Source organism: Cololabis saira, chromosome 6, assembly GCF_033807715.1.
Source record: "Cololabis saira isolate AMF1-May2022 chromosome 6, fColSai1.1, whole genome shotgun sequence".
Taxonomy (NCBI): Eukaryota; Metazoa; Chordata; class Actinopteri; order Beloniformes; family Belonidae; genus Cololabis; species Cololabis saira.
This window is the reverse complement of record NC_084592.1, coordinates 42455343-42482834: the sequence shown is the minus strand read 5'-3', so window position 1 is coordinate 42482834 and position 27492 is coordinate 42455343. Positions and strand designations below refer to the sequence as shown.

Here is a 27492-nt window from a genome sequence, read left to right as displayed (position 1 = left end):
TTGAATGGTTTGACATTGACAGTCGTGGGTGGTGTCATCGGAGTTAGTTTTGAGTCCTTGACCTTAATTGGTGCAAATTGCACGCGCGAAGGCCCGTTCATCGCTGCTTTCAGCTTTAATTATTATTATTATTCTGCATCCCAGTCATTAAAATTGTTAAATTCACCAAATAAATTAAAATAAATTACGAAATCACTCATGTCGCCGTCCGGCGGTAGCCGGTTCTTCTTCTCTGAATCTCCGTTGCCGTGGTTACCACCTGGCAGTTGATACAGCGGAATGATATTAAAGACATCAGCCAATTTGACCAAACTTTTTTTCTAGGTCTAGATTATCACTTTTAATGTACACCTGCCAGCTAATGAGAATCGAGTATTCACACACCCCGTGGTATAACAGGAGATAAAAAAGATTTTATTTTGGAAATCAACTTCAGTTGGTAAAAACACAACTGGACAACTTTCTTAATTCTTAATTCAAATATCACGAGGTGGTAATTGAATTCTGGGAGAAAGTGCGGCTAGTCTGGGAGATACAACCCCGGCAACTAAAGCAGCAGAAAGTAAATTCCTCTGCTTCTTTGTGAGGGTTAGGGTTAGGGAGGTTTAGAGTTGGCAGGCGAGACCCACATTCTCCAGTGAGGAGCAGCAGGCCGACGGCATGTGTGCCACCGTGTGTGATGATGTGCGCATGCATCACGCATCGCCGGAGCGCAGACATCACGCCATGCCTCCGTGTTCACCTCCTCAAACATACCTGCTTCTGACGCCTCGGAGAGAAAAGGCTTGGTTAACAAGCAAGACCACGTCTGTGTGCCGTTTACCTCCGTGCAGCATTTTAAAAACAGCTTAAAGTCGCCAGCCTCCTTTATCGGGGAGCTGTAACGTGCCGTTGCAGGATTTGTGGCGACGGTTTCATTGAGCAAAGGATCATAGTGTCGATGCAACGTTTATTCGCACAACGCAGCCTCACTTCAGCTGGTTCAGTGGCACGAAGTGCAACGGTTTCACCATAAAGAATAAAACATGTTTCAAAGGCTCTAAATGTATGTGAGATAGTCACAAAATATATGACTTTGCAGCCTAGTGGTTACAGAGGTGGTGCTGGGCTCTGGAGGACCCGGGCTCTGGAGGAACCGGGCTCTGGAGGACCTGGGTTCAAGTCCCTGGATTGCAATCGAGGTTAACCACTTTGGGCCCCTGAGCAAGGCCCTTAAAGCAGCACTATGTAACTTTTCCACCTTAATCTAATATTTCCAGAGTCATTGTGATGGTACATCAACTTCCAACAGGTTTAATGAACCTCTGTCATGGTCTGAGGGGTCTGTATCGCCTTCACTGGCACTATGTAACTTTGAGGAGCATGGTAGGAACCCTGCCACACTAAAAAACTACACATTTTTACGGCTTTGACTGCTTTACGGCATACGTCACTTCCCCCTCCTTCCCGATTCGTAGTCGAGACGAAAGCTGGGCGGGGCGTGGAAATAAAAGTTTTTTTGGAGGAGGCAAAAAAAAGAAGGCGGGAGAGTAACAAGCTAAATGCCCGGACAAAAAAAAAGAAATGCCCGACGTTTACTCGCTGGCGTGAGCTGAAAGACGAGGAGGGATGTCCGACAAGAGAGACAGAATTGTTATGATACAAATGTAAATGTAAAGTTCTATGTTCAATTAGAATCAAAATTAGAATGTTTTCACATACAGGGGATTCGTCTTGGGTTCTAGTATTTTTCCTGAGAACTGTAAAATTGTGCAGGGCTGATCTGCAAAATATAAGGAATGGGCATTCAGTTATTCACAGGTTATAAAGTATTTTTTTATTTTGTCAGTAAGTATGTTGGACTACTAATTTATGACGAAGTCCCTCTAAAAAACGTTTGTAGTTTGGGAGCATTATCTGGCTGAAACAGGACAGTGGGGCGGGCGTGACTTCACTAATAAAACCAAGTTGAACTTAGTGATTTTCAACATCGTCATATTATATTGTTTAGCCAAAAATAGATACATTATCTCTTCGTTATCCATCCTGCAAACGACCGCTGAAAACAGAAAAGTAGTTTTGAAAGTCCGTCCCGTCTTATTTCATTCACTATCAAAACAAATGCAGCGACGGGGACAGGAGTTTTCCGGCAGTACGCGCTGGTGCTCATGGGAAATATAGTTATTTCTGGTAAAGCACTACCGCTTTTGTCCAAAGGAGTCGCCAAACTCAACAAAAGCTGAAAGTTACATTGTGCTGCTTTAATTCTTACAAATGTCAGCCCACTGCTCCTAGTTTAACTAGAAATGGGTTAAATGCTGAGAACGAATTTCCCCCATTGTGGAGCCAATGAAGGAAAGTTATTATTATTAAAAAAATTTGGTACAAATCCTTGTAAGTGATTGGGCGGTGATATCCTGCAGCGATATTCCAGGACCTAGACCCGATCTGAATCTGTTCGGTTTTTAGGGGACACCTATGGAGCCAAATCAAGGCCAAAAGTTTTGCTAATTTGAAAATAAAATTGTAATTGAAAAACTAAGATTTGAACCTGAAAATTCAAGTTCAGTTTTGATCATGAACTTATTTTTTTACAGTTTCAATTTTTTTTTCTTCAGTTTCAGATCTTTTTTTTTTTCACTATCCGATCTTTTTTTTCAGTTTCACATCTTTTTTTTCAGTTTCACATCTTTTTTTTCAGTTTCACATCTTTTTTTTCAGTTTCAAACTTCTCTGTTATGCTGTCACTCATGATGCCACGCCCCCTACGCCAGATCAGGGCCAAAAGTCTGAAACTGAAAAAAAGATCTGAAACTGAAAAAAAAAAATATGTGAAACTGAAGAAAAAAAGATCTGAAACTGAAAAAAAAAATATGTGAAACTGAAATAAAAAGATCTGAAACTGAAAAAAAGATCTGAAACTGAAATAAAAAATTGAAACTGTAAAAAAATAAGTTAATGATCAAAACTTGAATTTTCAGGTTCAAATCTTAGTTTTTCAATTACAATTTTATTTTCAAATTAGCAAAACCTTTGGCCTTGATTTGGCTCCATAGACACCCATTTAGTGCCGAGGGGTAAAGTCTTTATAATCCCGTGGGACAAGGCCACGGGAACGAGAGACGGATCAGTTACACTGTTAGAACTTGGTCTTGCAACTAAAATAAAGTCTCTTTTGAGTTTTCAATGCTTTCGGCCGTGTGAAGAGAAAGAACCTTCAGGGGAATTAACGCGCCATTCGAACGCTCCCTTAGAGCATGATGAAACGTTGAAAGAAACTTCAAAAGCTGAATGATTCAACGCAATTACAGATGGAACAATAGTCAGCTGAAAAGGACCAGAGACTTATGTCAAATATCCGTTGATATCAGACGTTGTTTTTCTTCTCCCGGTGTCTGAGATGTCAGGTTGACCCCGTGCACCACTTTGGCTCCGTACTTTGGCTGGAGCTTTTTCAGCACTCATGTGTTCCAGTGACAGCTCTTTTATGGCGAGAGTGCAGGAAATCAAAGGAGGGAGAGGTGTAGGGCGGACGAGGGTGGGGTGGTTCGGTGTCTGCGGTGGTCGTGCAGAGAGCACAGTACCCCTCTGTGCAGCGGGGTGGTGATGTCATGGTTGGCAGGACCCGGAGCCCACTGAGCCTGTGAAGGCATGACATGATTCAGATACAGAGGAAGGTCATGGACTTTGTTCTGCTGAATTAGGCTACAGGAAAGGGGCCTGGCCAGTGGAACTGGGAACTGAAGGGCTGAGAATGCTGCTGTCTTACCACCCAGCAACAAACACTTGACCTGCCAATCATTCACTTGTCCTAAGTGATTCATCTACATCAGCTATGAAGTTCAAATCAATGGGAAAGTGTGTCCAAACTTTGGACTGGCAGTATATATTGAAACTTGTAGTCAAGACCACCTAAACCAAGACCAAGACCAAGACACTATCAATACCAGAGAGTATCAAGACCAAGAGAAAAAAACCCAGAAACAAACCTGGTTATTTCCTGATCCTGCGTGATTGTAAACATCAGCTCCATCCTGGTTCAGCTAGTTTCCATATGACTCAATACCGAGTCATTTCAGGGTTGGTTTTAGATTGGTTCCATTCTTATCTGTCCGAAAGGTCTTTCTGTGTAGAAATTGGTAATTTTCAGTCATCTTCATCACCATTAGATTATGGAGTTCCTCAAGGGTCTGTTCTCGGTCCATTACTGTTCTCCATTTACATGCTTCCTCTAGGTCATATTATTACAAAACACAATATTAAATACCATTTCTATATGGAGGATTTTTTGTGCCAAAATTAAATAAATAAATACATCATTAATTAATTAAATTGGGAATGAAATATATCATTAATTAATTAAATGTGTCATTAATTAATTAAAATTAGAATGAAATATGTCATTAATTAATTAAAATACAATTCATTTTAAGTAAAAATATATATTTATTGTTTCAGCATTTAATTAATTAATGACACATTTAATTAATGATTTTGTGTTGCGTGTGAATCATGAAATGTAAAACTGCATTTAATTAATTAATGACACATTTAATTAATGATTTCGTGTTGCTGAATCATGAAATGTAAATGTAAAACTGTCAGTTTCACTCGTCAAACTCAGTGGGCGGAGCTAACGCAAATCTAGTGGAATCCACTGCTTTGGTCTGTACGGAGCGTTTTATAATAGATCCATGGTACGGAGCCCTGGAGGTGACATGGAAATTATTATTGTTTTCTCCTGCGCACGAATTTTTATCTCATGCCAGTCACTTCAACATATACAGCTATTGATGCCAAGCATTTATCTAGTCGTCGAAGTCCGATCTCGGGAAACTGGCTTCACAAACGACGTTTTAAAAGTGGAACTATTTCCAGAGGCGGAGTTGACACAAAGTGCTTCGACATTGTCACGTGAGCGTGCTGGACCAATCAGAGTGGCCGCTGGTCCAAGATCGCTGCCTACAGTGCTGATTTTATTTGTAGAAATAAGCTTTAAATTGCACTAAAATGACTACAAACAATGTTATATGTAAACGAAAATTAATCTGAATTATAAACCTAAGAGACCTGCTGAAACAGTGATAATTCTCTCATTAGATAGAACATTAGACAGTGAAAATTCTGTCATTAGAAATAGGGGGTTCTCCCTAATGATGGAAATATAATACCCATATGCTCAAAACCTGTTAAACCTGCAATAATAACATGTTTTCTATTTTCTATTTTAATAGAGTTGTATTATAGTTATTATATATATATATATATATATATATATATATATATATATATATATATATATATATATATATATATATATATATATATATATATATATATATATTATATAGTTATAACTTATTATATATTATTATAGTTGTAATATTTCTGGTTCGTTTTGTTAACTCTGAGCTTTGTTGGTTGGTTTGTTAGTTTGCTGGTGGTTTTGTTCTGAACACCTTTCTCTGTTTCTCATTTTGCTGGGACGTCGGGTCCCTCCGCCGAGACACAACTTTTGCGGTATGCGTTCATTTTTATGTCTAAAAATGATGCGCAGTGCCGACCCAATAGGAAACGGTACAGATATTTTGGGATTTTTTTATATATATAAAAGAAATACATGACTTCACACAATACACGCGCTGGGTGGCGCCTCCGCTCCGACGTCGTTGCTACGGCAACCCGTCAGATCAGTCAATGATGTGGCCCAGTCTGAACAGAGCCAGATCCGATTTGGACAATTGCTAAAAACAGTGTGGACAGTCAGCCCTGAAAATCGGATATGAGAAGGAATCAGATATGAATCAGATTTGCCTGCAGTCTGAATGCGGCCCTAGTTTATGGGAATATGTCCCGAAGCCCTGCAACAATCCATTATGTGGATTCGATTTGCCTTGACTTGATGTGCAGGGGAACCAATCAGGTGTTTGGAATCCGCCCACTGAGTTTGACGAGTGAAACTGACAGTTTTACATTTACATTTCATGATTCAGCAACACGAAATCATTAATTAAATGTGTCATTAATTAATTAAATGCAGTTTTACATTTCATGATTCACACGCAACACGAAATCATTAATTAAATGTGTCATTAATTAATTAAATGCTGAAACAATAAATATATATTTTTACTTAAAATGAATTGTATTTTAATTAATTAATGACATATTTCATTCTAATTTTAATTAATTAATGACACATTTAATTAATTAATGATATATTTCATTCCCAATTTAATTAATTAATGATGTATTTATTTATTTAATTTTGGCACAAAAAATCCTCCATATTTCTATGCCGATGATACACAATTATACCTTTCCTTTGATAATAGAAACTCCAATCAACTAAATAACCTCCACATGTGCATTGCAGAAATCAATAACTGGATGGCATCAAACTTTTTACAACTTAACTCAGAGAAGACAGAAATCCTCATCATAGGCCCAGACTCATCGCAAAATCATATTTCTTCCCATCTTGGTCCCCTCTCATCCAACATCACCACTTCTTGTAGAAACCTCTGTATTATTTTTGACAAACACCTCAATTTCGACCAGCATATAAATTCCGTTGTCCAATCATGCTTCTTCCAACTTAGAAAAATATCAAAAATCAGGTCATTTCTTTCATCTAAAAACTTAGAGACAGTTATACATGCATTTATTTCATCCCGGTTAGATTACTGCAATTCACTTTTTTCATGCCTCACTCAGCAAAATCTAAATAAACTACAGTTAATTCAAAATGCAGCAGCCAGACTCATTACTCATGTCCAACAGGAGAGAACATATCACACCAATTTTAAAGTCCCATCACTGGCTCCCAGTCCGTTTTAGAGTGGATTTTAAAATTTTAATTATTACCTTTAAGGCTCGTATGGGGCTAACTCCTGATTCCATAGCTGACCTCCTGACCCCATACGAGCCTGAACGCACCCTGAGATCCTCTGGTGGGTCATTCCTGGCCATTCCTTGGTCCAACTTAAAGACCAAAGGTGACCAGGCCTTTTCTGTTTTAGCCCCTCGCTTATGGAATGACCTGCCGGAGGAGATCAGGGGAGCTAACACACTGTCTTCTTTTAAGTCACTTTTAAAAAGTCATTATTTTAGACTTGCGTTTAACTGACTGTATTATTTGTCTGTTTTTATTATCTCTCAATTGTGTCTTATCTTAATATTGTACTAATTGTTTGTTTCCTGTTTTTAATTGCATGTAAAACACTTTGTGACTTGTTTTGAAAAAGCGCTTTAGAAATAAAGGTCAAAATTTCATGAAATTTTCTAGTTATTATTACTGCCGTCCCATCTTGGTGAGGGTGTTCCCTTTTAGAAGTGGGGGGGTGAGGTGCCTTTATTTAAGAAGGTGGTAGTGCCTGGTGGTTTTGGTTCTGATGGACCTGGACCTGCGACCTGATGGGAGTGAGCTGGGTGAGATGGGTCCCCCACTATCTTCGTCTGACATCGTGCAGAACACACACGTTTGCCGTAAACGTGCACAACACGGAGATGTATGAAAACCTAGAGATCAGGATTAACGTCGGGGTTTCCTGAGCCCCCGATCTAAAATGCCAGAAGAAATTGTTAAACTGTGGCATTTGGCAAATATGTTTATGAGCAGTGCTGTGTTTCTCAACTAAAGTTGTTTCCCAGCAGAATGTGATGGTGGACAAGAGAAAGGAGTCTTTTTAAAGCAGGAGTTGAAAGTGTGGTGTAAACACAAACTGAGAGAGGCTCCTTTCATTAGGTATGCAAATCTGGAGGTCATGTGACCCGCTGCACATTCCTAAGTCCCTCCTGGCTCCGTCTCTTTTAGTTTCAGTCTTCAAAGGCCGCGGCCCTGTCTCCTCCTTTCGGTTCATCGGGTTAATTGCTGTGTGTTGTGGTCTCCTTTCCTTATATACTCAGATTGACAGTTCTGGCCATCACTAAATCTACTCTTTTCCTACTTTAGTCTTTTGGTTGTGTGGTGCCTCTAAGATGAAGAGCCAAAGATTAGCTCTCATTTTGAATAGTAGCTTTAATCATTTAATCATGCCATCTCTGTCAACCATGGCTGCTATTTCATTGTGTTTGCGTGTGTATATGTAAGGGATAATGCCCGACGAGGTGTCCATTAACTTAAATATATGGACGACGCGGGGGGCGTGAACCATCCGCTTATACCAAGGTCACTTACCAAAAAACATAAATATTAAATCAGTTATTCATGCTTTAATGTGTTTTCAGTTGAAATCATTATTTTTATAACAAGCCACAGCTGAGCGGCTGAGTGGACTATTTAATCTCTTGTCTGCAGCCGTTGGAACCTGGTAAATTACAAAGTTTTTTAACAAGCCATAACTCAGTTTCCTTGGTACAGTAACACCTGAGGATCTGACTAATACCTGGAACAATCACTACCGTCCCATAAGCTCCTTAATGGACACAGTGTTGATTCTCCAGTAACTAGGACAGACCTGAGATACGACTTAGCAACGGGACATCAGTAACAAACAGTAAATATATTTGTTTCAAAGGATCAAAGTCCACAGATAGTTTCCTAAATTGTTTTATTAAGCTACATACAGGACTGTCTCAGAAAATTAGAATATTGTGATAAAGTCCTTTATTTTCTGTAATGCAATTAAAAAAACAAAAATGTCATACATTCTGGATTCATTACAAATCAACTGAAATATTGCAAGCCTTTTATTATTTTAATATTGCTGATCATGTCTTACAGCTTAAGAAAACTCAAATATCCTATCTCAAAAAATTAGAATATTCTGGGAATCTTAATCTTAAACTGTAAACCATGATCAGCAATATTTAAATAATAAAAGGCTTGCAATATTTCAGTTGATTTGTAATGAATCCAGAATGTATGACATTTTTGTTTTTTTAATTGCATTACAGAAAATAAAGAACTTTATCACAATATTCAAATTTTCTGAGACGGTCCTGTATATGACTAACCATTCAAAAAATGAAATGTTTCATTAAGCTACAAATATTAGGCTATCAATCATTAAAATGAATAACCGTTTCATTAAGCTACAAATATTATCAATCCCAGTCATCAAAATTGTTAAATTCACCAAATAAATTAAAAGAAAATACAAAATCACTCATGTGTCCGTCCTGCAGTAGCCGGCTCTTCTTCTCCGTGTCCACACCGCATGCGACGCGAGCGAGCGTCAGCGTCAGCGTCAAAAACAATTCCATTGCTTTATTTTTTATTGCACTGTCTATACTGGTTGCGAGCGACGCAGCGCGATGCGGCGCGCCGTTTTGAGCTGGACTTTTGTCGCACGCCCTGCTTCTATTTTCTTCCTGTCGCTCGCGTTGAAAGCCGGTTGAAAGTTGAAAAAAAAGTTGAAAGCGCTGTAGGAAACAATCATTTCAATACAAGAACCTCAATAAAGTGGCAGCTGCTGGAGGGAGATCGCCAGGGAGCTGGAAGGTTCTGATAAGATAATAAGATATAATAAGAATCTTATCTTAATCTTATTAGGGCTTAATTTGTTCCGGATCCTGCCGGATTTCTCGTGTCCTCTGCTTTTTCCCACATCCCAGTAATGATCTGACATGCTGACATGTTTGCTGCATTAACACCACACGCCGGTCACTCCACGATGTTCGCTGTTTGATTGCGTCACCACACGCCGTTGTTAATTGTTCGTTTTTTTTCCCCACTTATTCCACCGAATAATAAGCTTGTTTTCTGTTTAGAAAGTACAAACGTAGGAAGATTACAAGTACTCGCCCATCTTTTACTTGTCCCTTTACTCTTTTAGGAGTTATTTAAGAGTTTCTTTCAGGAGCGCACGGGCAGGTGAATAAAGGCTGATTTATGGTTCCGCGTAAAATCGACGGCGTAGCCTACGCGGCGACGCGCACCGTTCGGTGACTGCGCCGCGTACCCTACGCCGTAAGGTCTGCGTTGGTGTAACGCGGAACCATAAATCAGCCTTTTAAAAGGCGAGTCTCAGCTGTCAATCAAAAGAACGTGGTAGAACGTGGGGCCGATAACGCGTTCAGTGTTTCAGGACAAAGCGCGTCCGATGCCACGCAGTGCAACGCGACAGTCGGACCCTCGCATGCAGTTAGGACAGGCTGTCTGAATCTCCGTTGCCGTGGTTACCACCTGGCAGTTGATCCAGCGCAATGATATTAAAGATATCAGGCAATTTGACCAAACTTGTTTTCTAGGTGTAGGTTATAACTTATAAGTTATAAGTTATAACCTACACCTGCCAGCCAATCAGAATCGAGTATTCACACAGACCTTGGTATAAACATATATATGTATACATATATTTACCACCAGGAGCACCTTGAGAAAACCCAAACGAACACAGGGAGAACATGCAAACTTTGCAAATATAAAATCATAACTCTTGTCTGCACACCAGCAGCTTCTGTTGCCAAAACCCAGCTGGTAGCTGATTTGTAATTTTGTTCATTACTGAGCATAATTTAATTTTAGGATTTTTATTTACTGCATAACGTGCATTTTCCAGACTGAAGCTAAAACATCAAGCTAAAAGTTCAATGTTTGCGTGGAGCAAAAAGCCTTTGTTAATGTTAAGCAGGAACCAGGCACCGGCACGCAGAGTTTCAAATAATCGTATATATTCTGCTTCCATTCATGTTGTTTTGGTCCCCGACAAAAGTTTGTGCTACTTACTCTCTAATAATAGAGTTGTTTTAACTCCAGATGTTCCTTTAAGTTTGATGCCGAGCGTTCCCGACAACAATGTCTGTAAATAAATTAAATATAACATAATGAGGTTTAATCCTTTTACAGTCTTTGTCTTGACCTGTAACTGTGACTGATTATTGTTATATTTAATATGTAATTTAATTTAGTTTTTCCTGCAGCTCTGCAGCCCGTTTAATAGGAAAAGCATTGGCTGCAGAGAGACGATGGTTGCTTTTGAAGGGTAATGCCATCAGCTAACGGTGTCAGCTAATAAACTCTTACTTTGATGAGTGTGTTCTTTTTTCATTTAACATCAAATTTATACAGCGGCACCAGCTCTATTTCAGGAGCCCGGCTATTAGAAGGTAATTACTACATGTTAGATTATGTCATTTGCTCAGAAGATGAGGAGCAGAGAATGAGTCACCTCCATCAATTAATGCAAGTTATGAGTCCATGAGGGACGAGTGTTGCTACATCTCTGCGAGTCGCAAGTTGATCGACTGATTCCCACAAGGTGCCCTCCAATCTCTTTTAAAGATATAGTGATTAAAAGCCGTGTTTCTTACACGTATAATTATTTCTCTATTGATTCGTCAGCATCTCGGGGAATGATTTTTCATGAAATACATCCGTGTAATGATACGTCGTCTCGATTGCGATCGTGGGAGAGAATCGTTTGGAGGAAGACCCTCGGGGGGCGATGTGGAGATGTGGAGAATGCAGCGTCGGCGTTGGAGTGCGGTTGTGTAAATGTTTGCCCGGTCGCCGTCGTATTTGCAGAACACGCCTCCGCACCGACGCCCTCGCCGATTGCAGCAGGGAGGGAACTTGGTCTCATGTGAAGCCGCTGATTGATGGATCTTTGTTTTTCTCTCCTCCTCTCTTCTCTGTGCAGGCTGTGAGGACAGGGGGAGGAAGATGAGACCTCCCAGCCCTCTCCTGATCCTGCTCTACGTCACCCTGTCCAGGAGTGTCAAGGGGGTCTCCAAGCGAGGCTCAGGTACCAACACACACCACCTCTAAGTCTCTGCATGCACCTGCACCTGCCCACGGTTTAATGTCGGTGTGATGAGGTTTCAGTGTAAATAATGGTTGAACTAACTCCCACCTACCACGGTTATTTGATGTTTTAATTTTTGCTGATGCACATGACTAGGAATGGGCAATATTTTACCGTTCACGATAAACCGTCAAAAGAAATTCCCCACGGTAAGAATTTGTATCTCACGGTAAAAAAGATACATTCCCGTTGATGACGTTTTTGTGTAAAGATGATTTATGGAAGGAAGGAAGGAAGGAAGGAAGGAAGGAAGGAAGGAAGGAAGGAAGGAAGGAAGGAAGGAAGGAAGGAAGGAAGGAAGGAAGGAAGGAAGGAAAGAAAGAAAGAAAGAAAGAAGAAAGAAAGAAAGAAAGAAAGAAAGGAAGAAGAAAGAAAGAAAGAAAGAAAGAAAGAAAGAAAGAAAGAAAGAAAGAAAGAAAGAAATGAGCCTGAAAGAAAGAAAGAAAGAAAGAGAAGAATTTTTCATCTCGCGGAAGGAAGGAAGGAAGGAAGGAAGGAAGGAAGGAAGGAAGGAAGGAAGGAAGGAAGGAAGGAAGGAAGGAAGGAAGGAAGGAAGGAAGGAAGGAAGGAAGGAAGGAAGGAAGGAAGGAAAGAAAGAAAGAAAGAAATGAGCCTGAAAGAAAGAAAGAAAGAAAGAAAGAAAGAAAGAAAGAAAGAAAGAAAGAAAGAAAGAAAGAAAGAAAGAAAGAAAGAAAGAAATGAGCCTGAAAGAAAGAAAGAAAGAAAGAGAAGAATTTTTCATCTCGCGGAAGGAAGGAAGGAAGGAAGGAAGGAAGGAAGGAAGGAAGGAAGGAAGGAAGGAAGGAAGGAAGGAAGGAAGGAAGGAAGGAAGGAAGGAAGGAAAGAAAGAAAGAAAGAAAGAAGAAAGAAAGAAAGAAAGAAAGAAAGAAAGAAAGAAGAAATGAGCCTCAAAGAAAGAAAGAAAGAAAGAAAGAAAGAAAGAAAGAAAGAAAGAAAGAAAGAAAGAAAGAAAGAAAGAAAGAAAGAAAGAAAGAAAGATACATACATAAATTCCCATTGATACGTGTTTGTGTAACAAACTTGGAGGATCTGAGTCATTCCAGTTTTGCAGTACAGGTGTAACTCATTTAATTGGTTTTTATTAATTCAGTTTAATTGGTGTAGTTTAGTAGTATTTAGTATCTTTTAGAGCAGTGTTTTGGCTCCAAAGACTGAATGTGGTGATAGATTTATAGTTACAAAGGTGGAGTTGAATTGGTATTTTTTTTTATCGTTATCGGGATAAATGCCAGAAATTATCGTGGTAAATGTTTTAGTCCATACCGCCCATCCCTACACATGACTCGCTTTAGCAGGTTTCTTTGATAACTAAAAACATGACCACAAGTGAACAGATATGAAACTATAGCTGCTTTTCCTTCTTTATTTAATTATTTTTTGGCTTATAAACATAGTTTGATGTTGAGATTGTATCTGTGGGTGTTAAACATTCTCCCTCAGCTGTTTTCTGGTGCTAAACCCAGATGCCAGCGTGCTTTTGGCTCGTGGAGGTTGATGGACAGGTAGTTGTAAACACAATGGGGGAAGTGTTCAGTAATTTAGTTTTAAGTGCAGCCTTTTTTGCTTGTGACTCAGGTGCAGGGATGTGACTTAATGAAAAGAAATACGGTGCGGTTTCTTCAGAACCGGCCGGACCTCCCTGGATCCAGACGGAGTGACAGCTCCCCAAATGATCCAATTTCTCAGGGACCGGGTCACAAACGGTTAATGTGAAACTCATTTTGCTTCTAAATGCCAGCAAATTGAACATCAATTTTGAACAAATGTAAAAGGTCAAAAGAGAAAATGGAGAGCAGAAAGACTTGAGAGCAGAAACTTTTCATGATATGAATGCCGGAGCAAACATTTTTAAACAAGTCGCTGCTCAAGAAACGAGAAGATATCGTGCTTTCTGTTCATTTCATGAAGTGAGTCCTCTAAGAAGTCAATAACTTTTCTACATCACAGAAACGTGTGTGTGTGTGTGTGTGTGTGTGTGTGTGTGTGTGTGTGTGTGTGTGTGTGTGTGTGTGTGTGTGTGCGTGGGTGCGTGCGTGCGTGCGTGCGTGCGTGCGTGCGTGCGTGCGTGCGTGCGTGCGTGCGTGCGTGCGTGCGTGCGTGCGTGCGTGCGTGCGTGCGTGCGTGCGTGCGTGCGTGCGTGCTAGGAATGGGTGATATTTTACCGTTCACGATAAACCGTCAAAAAAATTCCCCACGGTAAGAATTTGTCATCTCGAGGTAAAAATGATAAATTCCCGTTGATGACGTTTTTGTGTAAGGAAGGAAGGAAGGAAGGAAGGAAGGAAGGAAGGAAGGAAGGAAGGAAGGAAGGAAGGAAGGAAGGAAGGAAGGAAGGAAGGAAGGAAGGAAGGAAGGAAGGAAGGAAGGAAGGAAGGAAGGAAGGAAGGAAGGAAGGAAGGAAAGGGGAGAAGGAAGGGAGAAAAGACGGAAGGAAGGAAGGAAGGAAGGAAGGAAGGAAGGAAGGGAGAAAGCAAGGAAAGGAGGAAGGAAGGGAAGAAGGAAGGAAGGAAGGAAGGAAGGAAGGAAGGAAGGAAGGAAGGAAGGAAGGAAAGGGGAGAAGGAAGGAAGAAAACAAGGAAAGGAGGAAGGAAGGGAAGAAGGAAGGAAGGAAGGAATGAAATGAGCCTGAAAGAAAGAAAGAAAGAAAGAAAGAAAGAAAGAAAGAAAGAAAGAAAGAAAGAAAGAAAGAAAGAAAGAAAGAAAGAAAGAAAGAAAGAAAGAAAAGAAAGAAAGAAAAAAGGATAAATTCCCGTTGATACGTTTTTGTGTAACAAACATGGCGGATCTGAGAGTGTGATAGATTTATAGTTAAAAAGATGGAGTTGAATTGGTATTTTTTTTATCGTAATTTTTATCGGGATAAATGCCATAAATTATCATGATACATTTTTTAGTCCATATCGCCCATCCCTAGTGTGTGTGTGTGTGTGTAATAATATAAAGTCTGACCTTTTATGTGATGTTTTTACATGTAGTAAAACATAAAAATGCCAAATCTAACACTGTTTGATGAATTAATGGTATTCTTAACAGGTAAAGAAGTATGCACACACACACACACACACACACACACACACACACACACACACACACACACACACACACACACACGCACGCACGCACGCACACACACCAACACACACTGTAAACCGGAGGTAGCTCTATCCCCGCGGGTGTCTCTGGTTATTAAACCGTGTCCAGCAGCAACGCTGGGACGCTGATGGACTGGATCCAGCTCACGGCACCGTCCTGACCTTTGGTTCAAATCTTCTGTCCTGGTATTTAATGAGACGAGTCGTGAGCCAACCTACCGGTGACCTGCCGGCGGCAGTTCCACGGCGACTTCATCAGCCGCTCCACGTAAACTCGCGCTCATCTCCTCCGTTGTAGCGCCGCGAGAATTTATCAGCGCAGCCAAAATGAAAACGCACTGGCCTGGAAAAAGTGACCTGAAATATGACTAAGTGCTATCAAGCTCAGGAAGAGCAGCAGGTTGGGCGAAGGATGATGAATACACTTTGCTTTTAAATGTTAATTAAGCTGTCTTTTTGTATAAATACTCCTCATGTTTTTAATGAAATCCAAAACCTAATGACCTGAGTTCAACCGTTCTTGACTCGTTCTGAGCATAAAATGTAAATGTAATTTATCTGCGTAGCAAAACTTTTTGACCCCTAAACCAAACTGTTGTTGGAGTTCCACTTTTGTAACTCGTGTGAGCAAAAAGGAATCTTTTTCTCCGGAGTAAATATCTGCAATAAGGGGGAGGCGGAGAGTTTCAGCAGAGGAGCCCACGCTAATGTCGAGGATAGGAGAGCGTTCTTCTCTCACCAGTTTGTCTATCAGTTCATCCAGACCAGGGGTCGGCAACCTGTGGCTCTTGAGTGCCGACCTGGTGGCTCCCTGGAGCTTTTTCAAAAATGTTTGACCTTTATTTTCCTTTTTTTCTTTTTTTTCTTCTTTTTTTCCTTTTTCTTCTTTTTTCTTTTTTTTTCTTTTTTACCTTTTTCTTCTTTTTTTCCTTTTTTTTTTCTCGACATTTCGACTTTTTTCTCGACATTTTGACTTTTTGTCGAAATTTTGACTTTTCTCAACATTTTGACTTTTTTCACAAAATTTTGACTTTTTTCTCAACATTTCTACCTTTTTCTCGAAATTTATACGTTTTTCTGGAAATTTTGACTTTTTTTTCGGTATTTTGACTTTTTTCTCGACATTTTGACTTTTTGTCGAAATTTTGACTTTTCTCAACATTTTGACTTTTTTCACAAAATTTTGACTTTTTTCTCAACATTTCTACCTTTTTCTCGAAATTTATCAGTTTTCTCGACATTTTGACTTTTCTCGGTATTTTGACTTTTTTCTCGACATTTTGACTTTTTTTCTCAACATTTTTCTCGGTGTTTTGAACTTTTTCTCGACATTTCGACTTTGTTCTCAACATTTTGACTTTTTCTCGACATTTCGACTTTTTTTCTCGACATTTCGCCTTTTGCCATTTGCCTTAATTCTAAGGCTTATACATACAAGTCTTTTCATTTTTTGCGGCTCCAGACATATTTCTTTTTGTGTTTTTGGTCCAATACAGCTCTTTCAACATTTTGGGTTGCCGACCCCTGATCCAGACCCTCAATAAATCAGTTTTCAAGCAAGTGCTTTTCAACATCGCTTGATTAGAAGTGTGTGTTTGTTTTGATGTGAACCTACAATCAGACATTGTTGGACACATTAACGTTTAAAGAAACTAAATTGAGTTCCTAAGAAGTTTAAGCAACATTTCATTAAATCTCCTCTCAATGTTTCCCCATTTGTTGTGACTGTTAAAAATGATATAAAGAATAAATGTAACTTCTGTTTAGGATGAAGCTTTTTTCCCTTTTATCCATTTAGTAATCTATTATAGTGATTACCGACAGATTAACTGATTATTAAAATATTTGTTAGCAATAACTTGAAAGCAGTAACCCGTCTGGAGACAAACTAACACATGATAGATAGATAAGATTATTTTATAAGTAGGGATATTCAACAGTTTATATATTTAACAATTTATTTCGTCGTTACATTACAAATTTTTAACTATACAGTATAAGTTATGCTGTAGAATTAAGTTAGGCTTTATTTTTCCTTTCTTGTGTTTTCTTGAGGTTTTTCTTGGTCGTCCTGCTTTAATCAATTTTGATTATAGCCCTTTGTGAGTTACTTCCTGTTTTATTTTGAAAATCTTCCTTTGACTACAGCAGAGAGCTTAATGTCAGAGATAAGTTGTTACAATAAATTAGGGTTTTTAATGCGTATACACTCGGGGCTTCGTGTTCGTCTTTCCGCCACCTGCAGACACCTGGCTGGACATTTTGACTGTCGCCATGGTAACAAAGTAAGACAGTCTCCTGTACCATTATACTTAACATAATTATTATAATTAGTCAAAAAAGTAGTTTTTCACTCACTTTTTACATCTCAAACGACATCATTCCTCTTTTCTATGGCATCCATTAGAATTACATACAAATGGAAAGTGTCTTTCGGACCGCCAGTATCTAGTTTCATTATTGAGGAGTTGGCAGCTCTGTAGCCAGCAGTGGCAGAGTTGTGCTGTGTTTGTGTTTCAGAGAAGAAAAAAAATATTTTAATGGTTTAAATTGGCATTAAAACAGCCTTACAAATGAAAAGCTTTTTTTGCTGCACATTTCTTTCAACTCTGAAGTTTTATTCAAGGTAATGAAAAAAGGTCATCTCACCTTGTTCTCTTAACGCAATATCCTGTAATTTAGTGAAAATACTCAAAACGTAGTGAAAATGGTGACAAAACAAAGCAGAGAAACATGTAGAGAAACACCACTTACAGTACGTCTCAGTGCATCAGACCAAGCTGAGTCACATCTATGCAACAAACTAATATAAATGCTTTTATTTTCTCCGCACCTGTACACAAGAAAGCAAACACAGTAGGTTATATGAGTCCTCATACAACCTACTGTGTATGTATGTGTATATATATATATATATATATAGATTCACCCATCCATTTTCCACCGCTTATCCGGAACCGGGTTGCAGGAGCAGCAATCTCAGCAGAGATACCCAGACTTCCTTCACCCCAGACACTTCCTCCAGCTCTTCCCAGGGGAGTCCGGGGCGTTCCCAGGCCAGCCGAGAGACATAGTCTCTCCAGCGTGTCCTGGGTTTTCCCCTGGGTCTCCTCCCGGTGGGACATGCCTGGAACACCTCCCTATGGAGGAGGGACATGCCTGGAACACCTCCCTAGGGAGGCGTCCAGGAGGCATCCGATACAGATGCCCAAGACACCTCAGCTGACTCCTCTCAAGTTGCGGCTCGACACCGAGCTCTTCCCGGGTGACCGAACTCCTCACCCTATCTCTAAGGGAGCGTCCAGCCACCCTGCAGAGGAAACTCATCTCGGCCGCTTGTATCCGCGATCTCGTCCTTTCGGTCACTACCCAAAGTTCATGGCCATAGGTGAGGGTAGGTGCGTAGATTGACCGGTAAATCGAAAGCTTCACCTTTCGACTCAGCTCTTTCTTCACCACGACGGTCCGGTACACCAACTGCATAACTGCGGATGCTGCACCGATCCGTCTTTCCCTCACTCGTGAACAAGATCCCGAGATACTTGAACTCCTCCACCTGAGGCAGGACTTCTCCACCCACCCGGAGAAGGCATGCCACCCTTTCCCGATGGAGAACCATGGCCTCGGTTTTGGAGGTGCTGATTCTCATCCCTGCCGCGTTGCACTCGACCTTAAACCGCCCCAGCACATGCTGAAGGTCCCGGTCCGATGAAGCCAACAGGACAACATCATCCGCAAAAAGCAGAGATGAAATCCTGAGGTTCCCAAACCGGATCCCCTCCGGCCCCTGGCTGCGCCTAGAAATCCTGTCCATAAAAATTATGAACAGGACCGGTGACAAAGGGCAGCCCTGCCGGAGTCCAACATGCACTGGGAAAAAGTCTGATCTACTGCCGGCAATGCGAACCAGACTCCTGCTTCGATCAAACAGAGACCGGACAGCCCTTAGTAGAGGGCCCCGGACTCCATACTCACTCAGCACCCCCCACAGAATGGCACGAGGGACACGGTCAAATGCCTTCTCCAGATCCACAAAGCACATGTAGACTGGTTGGGCAAATTCCCATGAACCCTCAAGCACCCTGCGGAGGGTGTAGAGCCGGTCCAGTGTTCCACGACCGGGACGAAAACCGCATTGTTCCTCCTGAATCCGAGGTTCAACTATATATAAAGATATAAGTGCTTTAGGATTATTATCTAACCTCTGTTGACTAAAGTCTTGAACACTGACGCAGGAACACAGAATTTAGCTTTGTTCAAGCTCAACTCACCAATCTACTTTTCAGCATGAAATGAAGTTCACAATTAACCGTATGATTAAATGCATAATTATTTTGTCACTAAATTAAAGAATACAGTGGTTAAGATCATAATGGGTTTTCTGTCTTAAGTAAAGAACAGAAGAGTACGGAAGACTAATTTTGAAGAATATGACACCAGTTCTATTTCCCTGCTACGTAACGTTAATTGCCTGCATACATATGTCTCCGTGCGTAATCACATTTGCTTCATTATCATTTAAATTAGATGCATACATACGCATGCAGCCGTTGGAGCAGCTACCCTTGTTTGTGTGTTTGTGGGTCTTTGCCAGTCCTCTGTGCCTCTGTGGCCGTGTGCTTCGGTCCCGAGAGATTTCCATACGCACCGGCACAGATCAACACCACAGATGGGTTGAGTGGGTCCTCTGGGTCCTTCCATCAAATATCAATCACAGCAAGTCAATACTGAGGATGTGGGTCACAGGTGAGTGACAATCACGCTGTACTTTTGTTGTTGTGAGAGACAATCAAGCCCCCGGTTAAAGGCAGTTTCCCACAAAGTTTTCTGAACATGTTGGAGGAATAAACGATGCCGTGCACTCTGACACGCCCAACAGGACTCGGGTTAGGGACATTAGAGGGACATTAATGGGCCGGTTAAGCCCCTTGTGACCGATGGTTTTCAGGCTCAAGAGTTTGTGGCATCTGAACGAAACTGAGAATTCTTGTGATCACTTCCAACTAGATTTATATTATGGATATAGATATGTTGTATGTAGGTATGTACTGTATATAGATATATTGAGTTATATTATAGGTACAGAATGTATATATCTATATCTCTATTAATATATATTGATTTATATATTATTGATTTATATTATGTTATATGTAGATATGTCGATATATTGATTTATAGTAATTTTATGTATATAATTGGGGGTAAATATATGAACCAGTAGAATAGAATACAATAGAATAAAGGGGGAAAATTCACTTGTGCAGCAGCTTGACAATTTTTACAATATATACACGAAAGTACAAAAAGGTATAAAAAAGTACATCCTAAAAAAATAACCAATAAATAGCTAAGTAATTAAAAAGAGCAATATAAAAAAGGAACAATGTACAAAAGAAGTACTAAACCCGAAAAACGAATAATATATACATGTGCAAAGAGACAAAAATACATATACATATATATATATATATATATATATATATATATATATATATATATATATATATATATATATATATATATATATATATATATTAGTTATTCAAGTATATTGTTATATCATTGCTGTCTATTGTTCTCTATTATATTGTCGTATTATTGTAAAGTAATGATAATGTAATACATTATAATTACTTCTATTAGTACATACATACATAGTAGCACAACTAAATGATGGGTGTTTGTTTTGTTTTCTTTTTGTTTGCTTTGATTAGTTTTGTCCTTGACTATATTTATATATACATATAATTGAATATTATATCACTATATTGAATAGTTAAAGTAGGGGTGTTTGGTTATGTGTGTTTTGTAAGTAAGCTTATCGAAACTCTTGTAATATGTAAGAATGTATGTAATGGCGCTTTTATACTACCGTATTTTCCGCACTATAAGGCGCACCTAAAAGCCTTCAATTTTTTCAAAAGCTGACCATGCGCCTTATAATCCAGTGCGCCATATATATGGATCAATATTGAGCCGCAACAGGTCTTGCAACTCGAAAATAATAAAACAGTTGTTTATACATTTTGCGAGTGAATGGAGTTGTCAGAAAGCTGATTTGTAATCTATTATTAAAGTTTGACTGACCTATTTGACTGTTTTGTTGACATTCCCTTTAGCGCAACACCATCTAATGGATGCATAATGTAACCCCAGCCTCTACTGTAGCGTCTTATAATGCGGTGCGCCTTATATATGGAAAATGTTTTAAAATACATCATTCATTGAAGGTGCGCCTTATAATGTGGTGCATCTTTAACGGGAAAATACGGGGACATACTCAGCGCGACTCGTCTCGCCTCCACTCGCCTTGTCCTCGTTTGTTTTTAATCACCCAGATGAGAAGTAGGAAGTTGGAGTGAAGCTGCTGTGACGTATTTGATTGTGTGATCTAAACGGAGAGGACAACAACACTAAAGATCTAGAACCTGGAGGAGATGATAAATGTGCTGCTGGGTCTGTGGTTTGTGTTCGATATCAAGTTAAAAAATGAGAGTGAGAGAAGCTTCAAGCGTCAACGCTTTTTTTGTTTGTTTGTCTCTGCGCTGCTGAAAAGTCAGCTGGAGCCGCGAGCGGCTGAGAAGTGACCGAGCGCCTGGTAGATCTGGTCGTTCCTTATCGCCCGTCTAGATCCCTTTTTAATTCTCTCCTCAGCACCAGGTTTATGAACATCTGCACAGAGTTGGATCACCAAACAGACGTTTGTGCTGCCATTGCCTGTTGAATAAAATGAAGCCGCTCTTGCGCTGATTCCCGCTTCCTGACTCAAACATCTGACGGCCCCCCGACCAATCGGTGGCCTGTAGTGTGATGACGTCAGATACAGCCGACTCAGCCGCTTAGAACCTGGGCAGAATAGATACAGAAAAAGTATCTACTCGGCACGCCTCCACCTGCCTCCACCCGTAGTGGAAAAGCGCAAAACGGGGGCATGGCGGGTCGAGTTGCGTAGGAGCTGGTGTAAATGCCAGGGTTTGACATTTCCCCCAGTTTGTGTTTTCTGTTCTGCCCCGCCTGTTTTCCATCTGCCCTGATTGTTCACACCTGTGTCTCATTATCCCCTGTGTATATCTGGTCTTGTCTTCCCCTGCTCCCTGTGGGTCCGTACTGTTGCTCCCTCCATGTTCTCCCGTAGTTTCTTGGATTCCTATTTTTGTTCTACCCTGGCGATCCTGCTCTGCAGCGTTTTTGGTTCTTATTTTTTTGTGGAATAAACTCAGTTTTTGGAACTCCTGCCTCTCGCTCTCCTGCCTTTGGGTCCTCAACAAACCACACTCCTGACAGTAAAAGCGCCATAAGAAGTGGATACTTCAATCCTACTTCGTTTTGAACATGTTGGTGGATCCGTGAGGTCTGCCCAAGTGCTGTCTTGCCTTCTGTCTACAAATATGTATTTTATCTTTTTACTTTTTCGTATTCTTTTTTTTTACATGCATGTTGAAAATAAAAATCTTCAAATTCAAATTCCAACTTTCACTGCTGGCGTCTCACACACAGCTGAAGGTTATTTCCAGCCATATACACTTACTTTTGCTATGAAACCAGAAGTTTTCACACAAATAAGAGAGAGGTAAAATAAAGTAGGGAAAGAACACTAAGATCTTATTCAAAGATTTTTCTCTTTTTTTGTGGCATTGTGTTTCAGATGGGAATGCTTGTTTGTTCTTGGACTGGGATGGAAATGCGACTCCGCAGCCTTGTGTTGTTTTTATTGTGCAAGGGTTCAGCTACGAGGGCTTGATTAGCCCTCAGGAGACGCTGGATGAAGCAACTCTTTCATCGATTTCCCCTCCCGATGTCTGGGTGGCATTCCCGGCGTTGCAACGTTCCCAAATCCTAATTATTCAGTGTGGAGTCTGCTCCGGGCCTGTATCACCTTAACTAATGAGCTTCCCTGAGGTGTGGAGGCTGCATGTGTCTTAACATGTCCTTCCTCGTGCTTTCAGTGGCCGGCAAAGCTCAACAGAATCGGGTCTAAACCAAAGTTTATAGTTTTATTTGGATCCCCATTAGCTACAGTAAAAACTGCAGCTATTCTTCCTGAGGTCCGACACATAATACACAATACATTACAAAAAAAATAAAATTAAAAGCAAACCTAAAGAGGTAGCATATAAAAAAGAAAGGAAAAACAGAAAATAAAGAAAAAAATAAAAAGTATTTCCATTTAACATTTAGATATAAATAAAATCAATACATATTCATACATTTTATAACATCAGCAAATTCAAACCATGTATAGTTATCATAGTTTGCACCATGTACATACATATACATAGATACATATATACATATCTATACATATACATATCTATATTTATATATATATATATACACACAAGACTGTCTCAGAAAATTAGAATATTGTGATAAAGTCCTTTATTTTCTGTAATGCAAAAATGTCATACATTCTGGATTCATTACAAATCAACTGAAATATTGCAAGCCTTTTATTATTTTACTATTTTTATTATTTAGCACTATTGAAATAATAAAAGGCTTGCAATATTTCAGTTCATTTGTAATGAATCCAGAATGTATGACATTTTTTTTTTTTTTTTAATTGCATTACAGAAAATAAAGAACTTTATCACAATATTCTAATTTTCTGAGACAGTCCTGTATAGTAATCATAGTTTGCACCATATATATATATATATATATATATATATATATATACACAGTATATATATATATATATATATATATATATATATATATATATATATATATATATATATATATATATATATATATACAGTATATATGTATATATATATATATATATATATATATATATATATATATATACATACACGCACACATACCCATATACTATCTACATTATTTATTTATTTAATAATAATTATATTATTATATTATATACATATAAAAACTTATTTAATTAACTTAAAAAAAACGTATTTAATTATTATTAAATAAATAAATAATGTAGATAGTATATGGGTATGTGTGCGTGTATGTATATGTGTACATATATATATATATATATATATATATATATATATATATATATATATATACACACACACATTCCCATATACTATCTACATTATTTATTTATTTAATAATAATTAAATAAGTTTTATATGTATATATCTATTCAGGAGATGTTTCTTTACTAACAATTTGATTCTTGTATGTTAATAGTTTGCTTAAAGTGTTTGGGAAGTGGGTTCCATGCAGACATAGCTCTGTAAATCACCGTTCTTTTACCTTTTACCGTTCTTTATTTTTGCTAGTAAAAATGATCTCTGAGAGCATCTTGTGCTGTAGCTGTGATTTTCTGAACTGTAACATAATCTTTTAGAAGTTGCGGGGTGAACTCCTGATGTTGGGGTTCTGGTCGCCGCTGTGCGTCCTCACAGCTAAGTTCATGCAAGTATAAGCTGTTTATGCTCGGCCAACATGTTGGCTGTGCTCAGCTGCTGCAGATGAGGGTTTTCACTCCAGGCACTCTGTGTGATTGTGCGGTGGACTGACCCGGGCCGTGCTGACGCTGCTGCTTGAGATTCATTCCCAGGGACTGGGAGCAGTTCTCTGACAGAAACAAGCTGTCAGGGTCCATCCATCACACCTCAGCCGCCCCACCGGTCCACACACTGCAAAACAATGGACTGAGAGAACGGGAGACCACAAAGATACTGTTACACTGCTGCTGAGAGGACAAACGCTGGGGCTAACTGGGCTAACCGGAACCGTTTCTGATCAGTCGATCAGACAAAACTCTCAAATATTTTACATCTAAATTAGATTTTTATTAGGGCCCAAGCACTTACAGTGCGAAGACCCTATTGTATCTGTAGGAATTTTTCTTTATTCTTCCTTTTTCTTCTGACGAAATGAGGGCCTTTTTCCCCCCTAAACGTGCCCCAAAAGTCACCAAATTTTGCACGCAAAAAAATGTGATATTTAATGGTTTGCATTAATGGGCGTGGCCTAATGGCTCAACAGCGCCCCCTAGAAAACTTTGTACCTCAAGCCCCACAATACGGTTTGACGTACATGCACGAGAATCGGTACACACCTGTATCATGTCGCAACTTAAAGAAAAGTCTCTTGGCGCCATGGCCGAAACCGAACAGGAAGTCGGCCATTTTGAATTAATTGTGTAATTTTGGCGCAATTTATGCCATTCCTTCGGCAGTTAATACGGCCTGAACCGTAACGTGCACCCAGGTGTGTTATACCTCAAAATGTGCGTCTCCATCCTCCGACACCACGCATTACTTTTCTCAGTCAAAAGCTTTACCGTGGCGACGATAGACGCCAAAAAGCGCGCCCCCCCTCCCTTCATCTGGTTGGTCCATATTTGATAGTTCCTACTTTCTGCCATAACTTTTGAATGGTTTGACATAAATGAATGAATGAATGAATGAATGAATGAATGAATGAATGAATGAATGAATGAATGAATGAATGAATGAATGAATGAACGAAGTTTATTCAGTCATTGCAACACAAAAACAACACCAAAAAAACATTGTACACAGCATTAACTTTTCATACAAAACCAAAAAAATGTGTTGAACAATAATTGAAAAGGCATAGGCAGAAGTAAATTGCTTATAAAAGCCTATTCTATTGTACCAACTTTCTATTTTTGGCTACCAATCAAAAAGAGAATAGAAAAGCAAAGAAACAACTAAAGGCAAAGAAACAATAGAAAAGCAAAGAAACATGAACAGATGGTCAATTGCACTTATAAGCTTCAAAAATAGCTTTACAAACCATTTTCTTAAATACAACAAAAGAATGACATGTTTTTAAATTTATGTTGGCATCATTCCAGAATTTAACTCCAACGATGGAGACACATCTCCTTTTCATACCTTTTTTAGCTTTTTGTACAGTGAAATTGAAGACACCTCTAAGATTGTAACGAGTCTCCTGAATTGAAAAGAATCTCTGTATTGGGTCAGGGAGCATTTTTGATTTTGCTTTAAACATAATTTGCATGATTTTAAAATAAAACAAATCATAAAATTTAATAACATGAGAATTTAGAAAAAGTGGATCTGTGAGAGCGTAGTAATCAGCCTTATTGATGATACGTATGGCTCGTTTTTGAAGTTTTATTATTGAATTTAAGGTGGTTTTAAAGGTGGATCCCCACAATTCCACACAGTAAGATAAGTAGGGAACAATCAATGTGTAGTAAATCAAATGCAAGGCCTTGGAATTCAGTACATTTCTGGATTTATACAGGATTGCGAGTGATTTTGAAAATTTTCCCTTTAATATATTTAATGTGCTGTTTCCATGTTAACTTTTGGTCGATGACAACCCCATAACCCATAACCACATAAAGACTCGTGTGTGGTGTCATCGGACTCAGTTTTAAGTCCTTGAACATAATTGGTGCAAATTAGCCCCGCCCCTTCTTCTGATTGGTCGATATCTGATAGTTTTCTGCAATATTTTTTGAATGGTTTGACATAAAGAGTCTTTGATCTTTATGGGTGCAAATTGCACGCGAGGGCCCGTTCATCGCTGCATGCAGCTTTGATTATATCTATATTTTCACCGTAGCTGTCAGACTGAAACAGGAGACCTCAGAACAATAGCTTGGATTCTGGTGAATAGAAAATGCTATTTATTAACTCAAAAGTAAAAGAAAAAAAATAAGCACATGCAGGTTTACCTATATTTAGGCAGGAAAGAGAAATTAGGAAGAAAGAGAGTGGAGTTCATTATATAAACTAAGCAGGAGGTGGATTTGGCACCGCCGTTCCCCTGAAACAATGCAGCTGAGGACGGATGCGAGCGCGGCGTGCCAAATGCCAACTAAAGAGGTTTATTTAGTTGAGTGGTCAACAACATGCTGTAAGATAATTTATTCAAATCTATACAGAGTGAATTCCTGGCTCGGCGCGGCCAAATTCTTTCACAATAAAGTGCTCTGAAGTCGGGGGAATTTTAATGCTTTCACATAAAATGTGAGAGAGCGGCGGAACCCAATCACCGATTCGTTGAGTCTTCGGCTTTTTGAATCACGGCATTTATTTAAAAATTACAGAGCATCGCTGAATGTTAATGAAGTTCCCCGACACTGAAGTGGAAAACCGGCCTGTGGTCCCCCCCAAGGTTTTGATGCAGTTTCAGAGGCTTTTAGGTGAACTTCTGCTGGAGGAAGCTCTCAGCTGAGTATCAAGTCAGCAGAGCTGGGTAGTAACGAGTTACATTTACTCTGTTACATTTACTTGAGTAAGTTTTGGGAAATGTTGTACTTTTAGGAGTAGTTTTGAATCACTATACTTTTTACTTTTACTTGAGTAGATTTGTGAAGAAGAAACTGTTACTCTTACTCCGCTACATTAGGCTACGTTGAGCTGTTACTTTTCTTTTATCCCTTTTATCAATCTCATGACATCACTGAGTGATTCTTTGGGAAAAATGTTTGTTTTTGCATGTTTTGTCACATTTACACAGACTCAAACACACACAGAGTTTCTATGAGTTCATGGGCTTGTTCTAGTTCTGCCTGGTTAAAAAAGAAAAGTACAAAGGCTGGAAATTTTGTGCTACTTGTGCTTAATTTTTTTTATTCTGTTATTATCTTATTTATTTTATTATTTATTAAAGTACTTGAATTTACTTCAAGATTATTTTAATTTAAGCTATTT

At 39.2% G+C, this 27492-nt stretch overlaps 1 protein-coding gene across 2 annotated transcripts in view; it reads left to right on the top strand.

The window, feature by feature from the left end:
- il1rapl1a (interleukin 1 receptor accessory protein-like 1a) overlaps window positions 1-27492 on the top strand; it is a 458044-nt gene that overhangs the window by 49826 nt on the left and 380726 nt on the right. For both annotated transcript variants that reach the window (XM_061724618.1, XM_061724617.1), the window contains exon 2: window positions 11565-11669. In XM_061724618.1, coding sequence (XP_061580602.1) covers window positions 11588-11669 — 82 coding nt within the window. In that variant the 5' untranslated portion in view covers window positions 11565-11587. The remainder of the gene's footprint in view (window positions 1-11564; window positions 11670-27492) is intronic.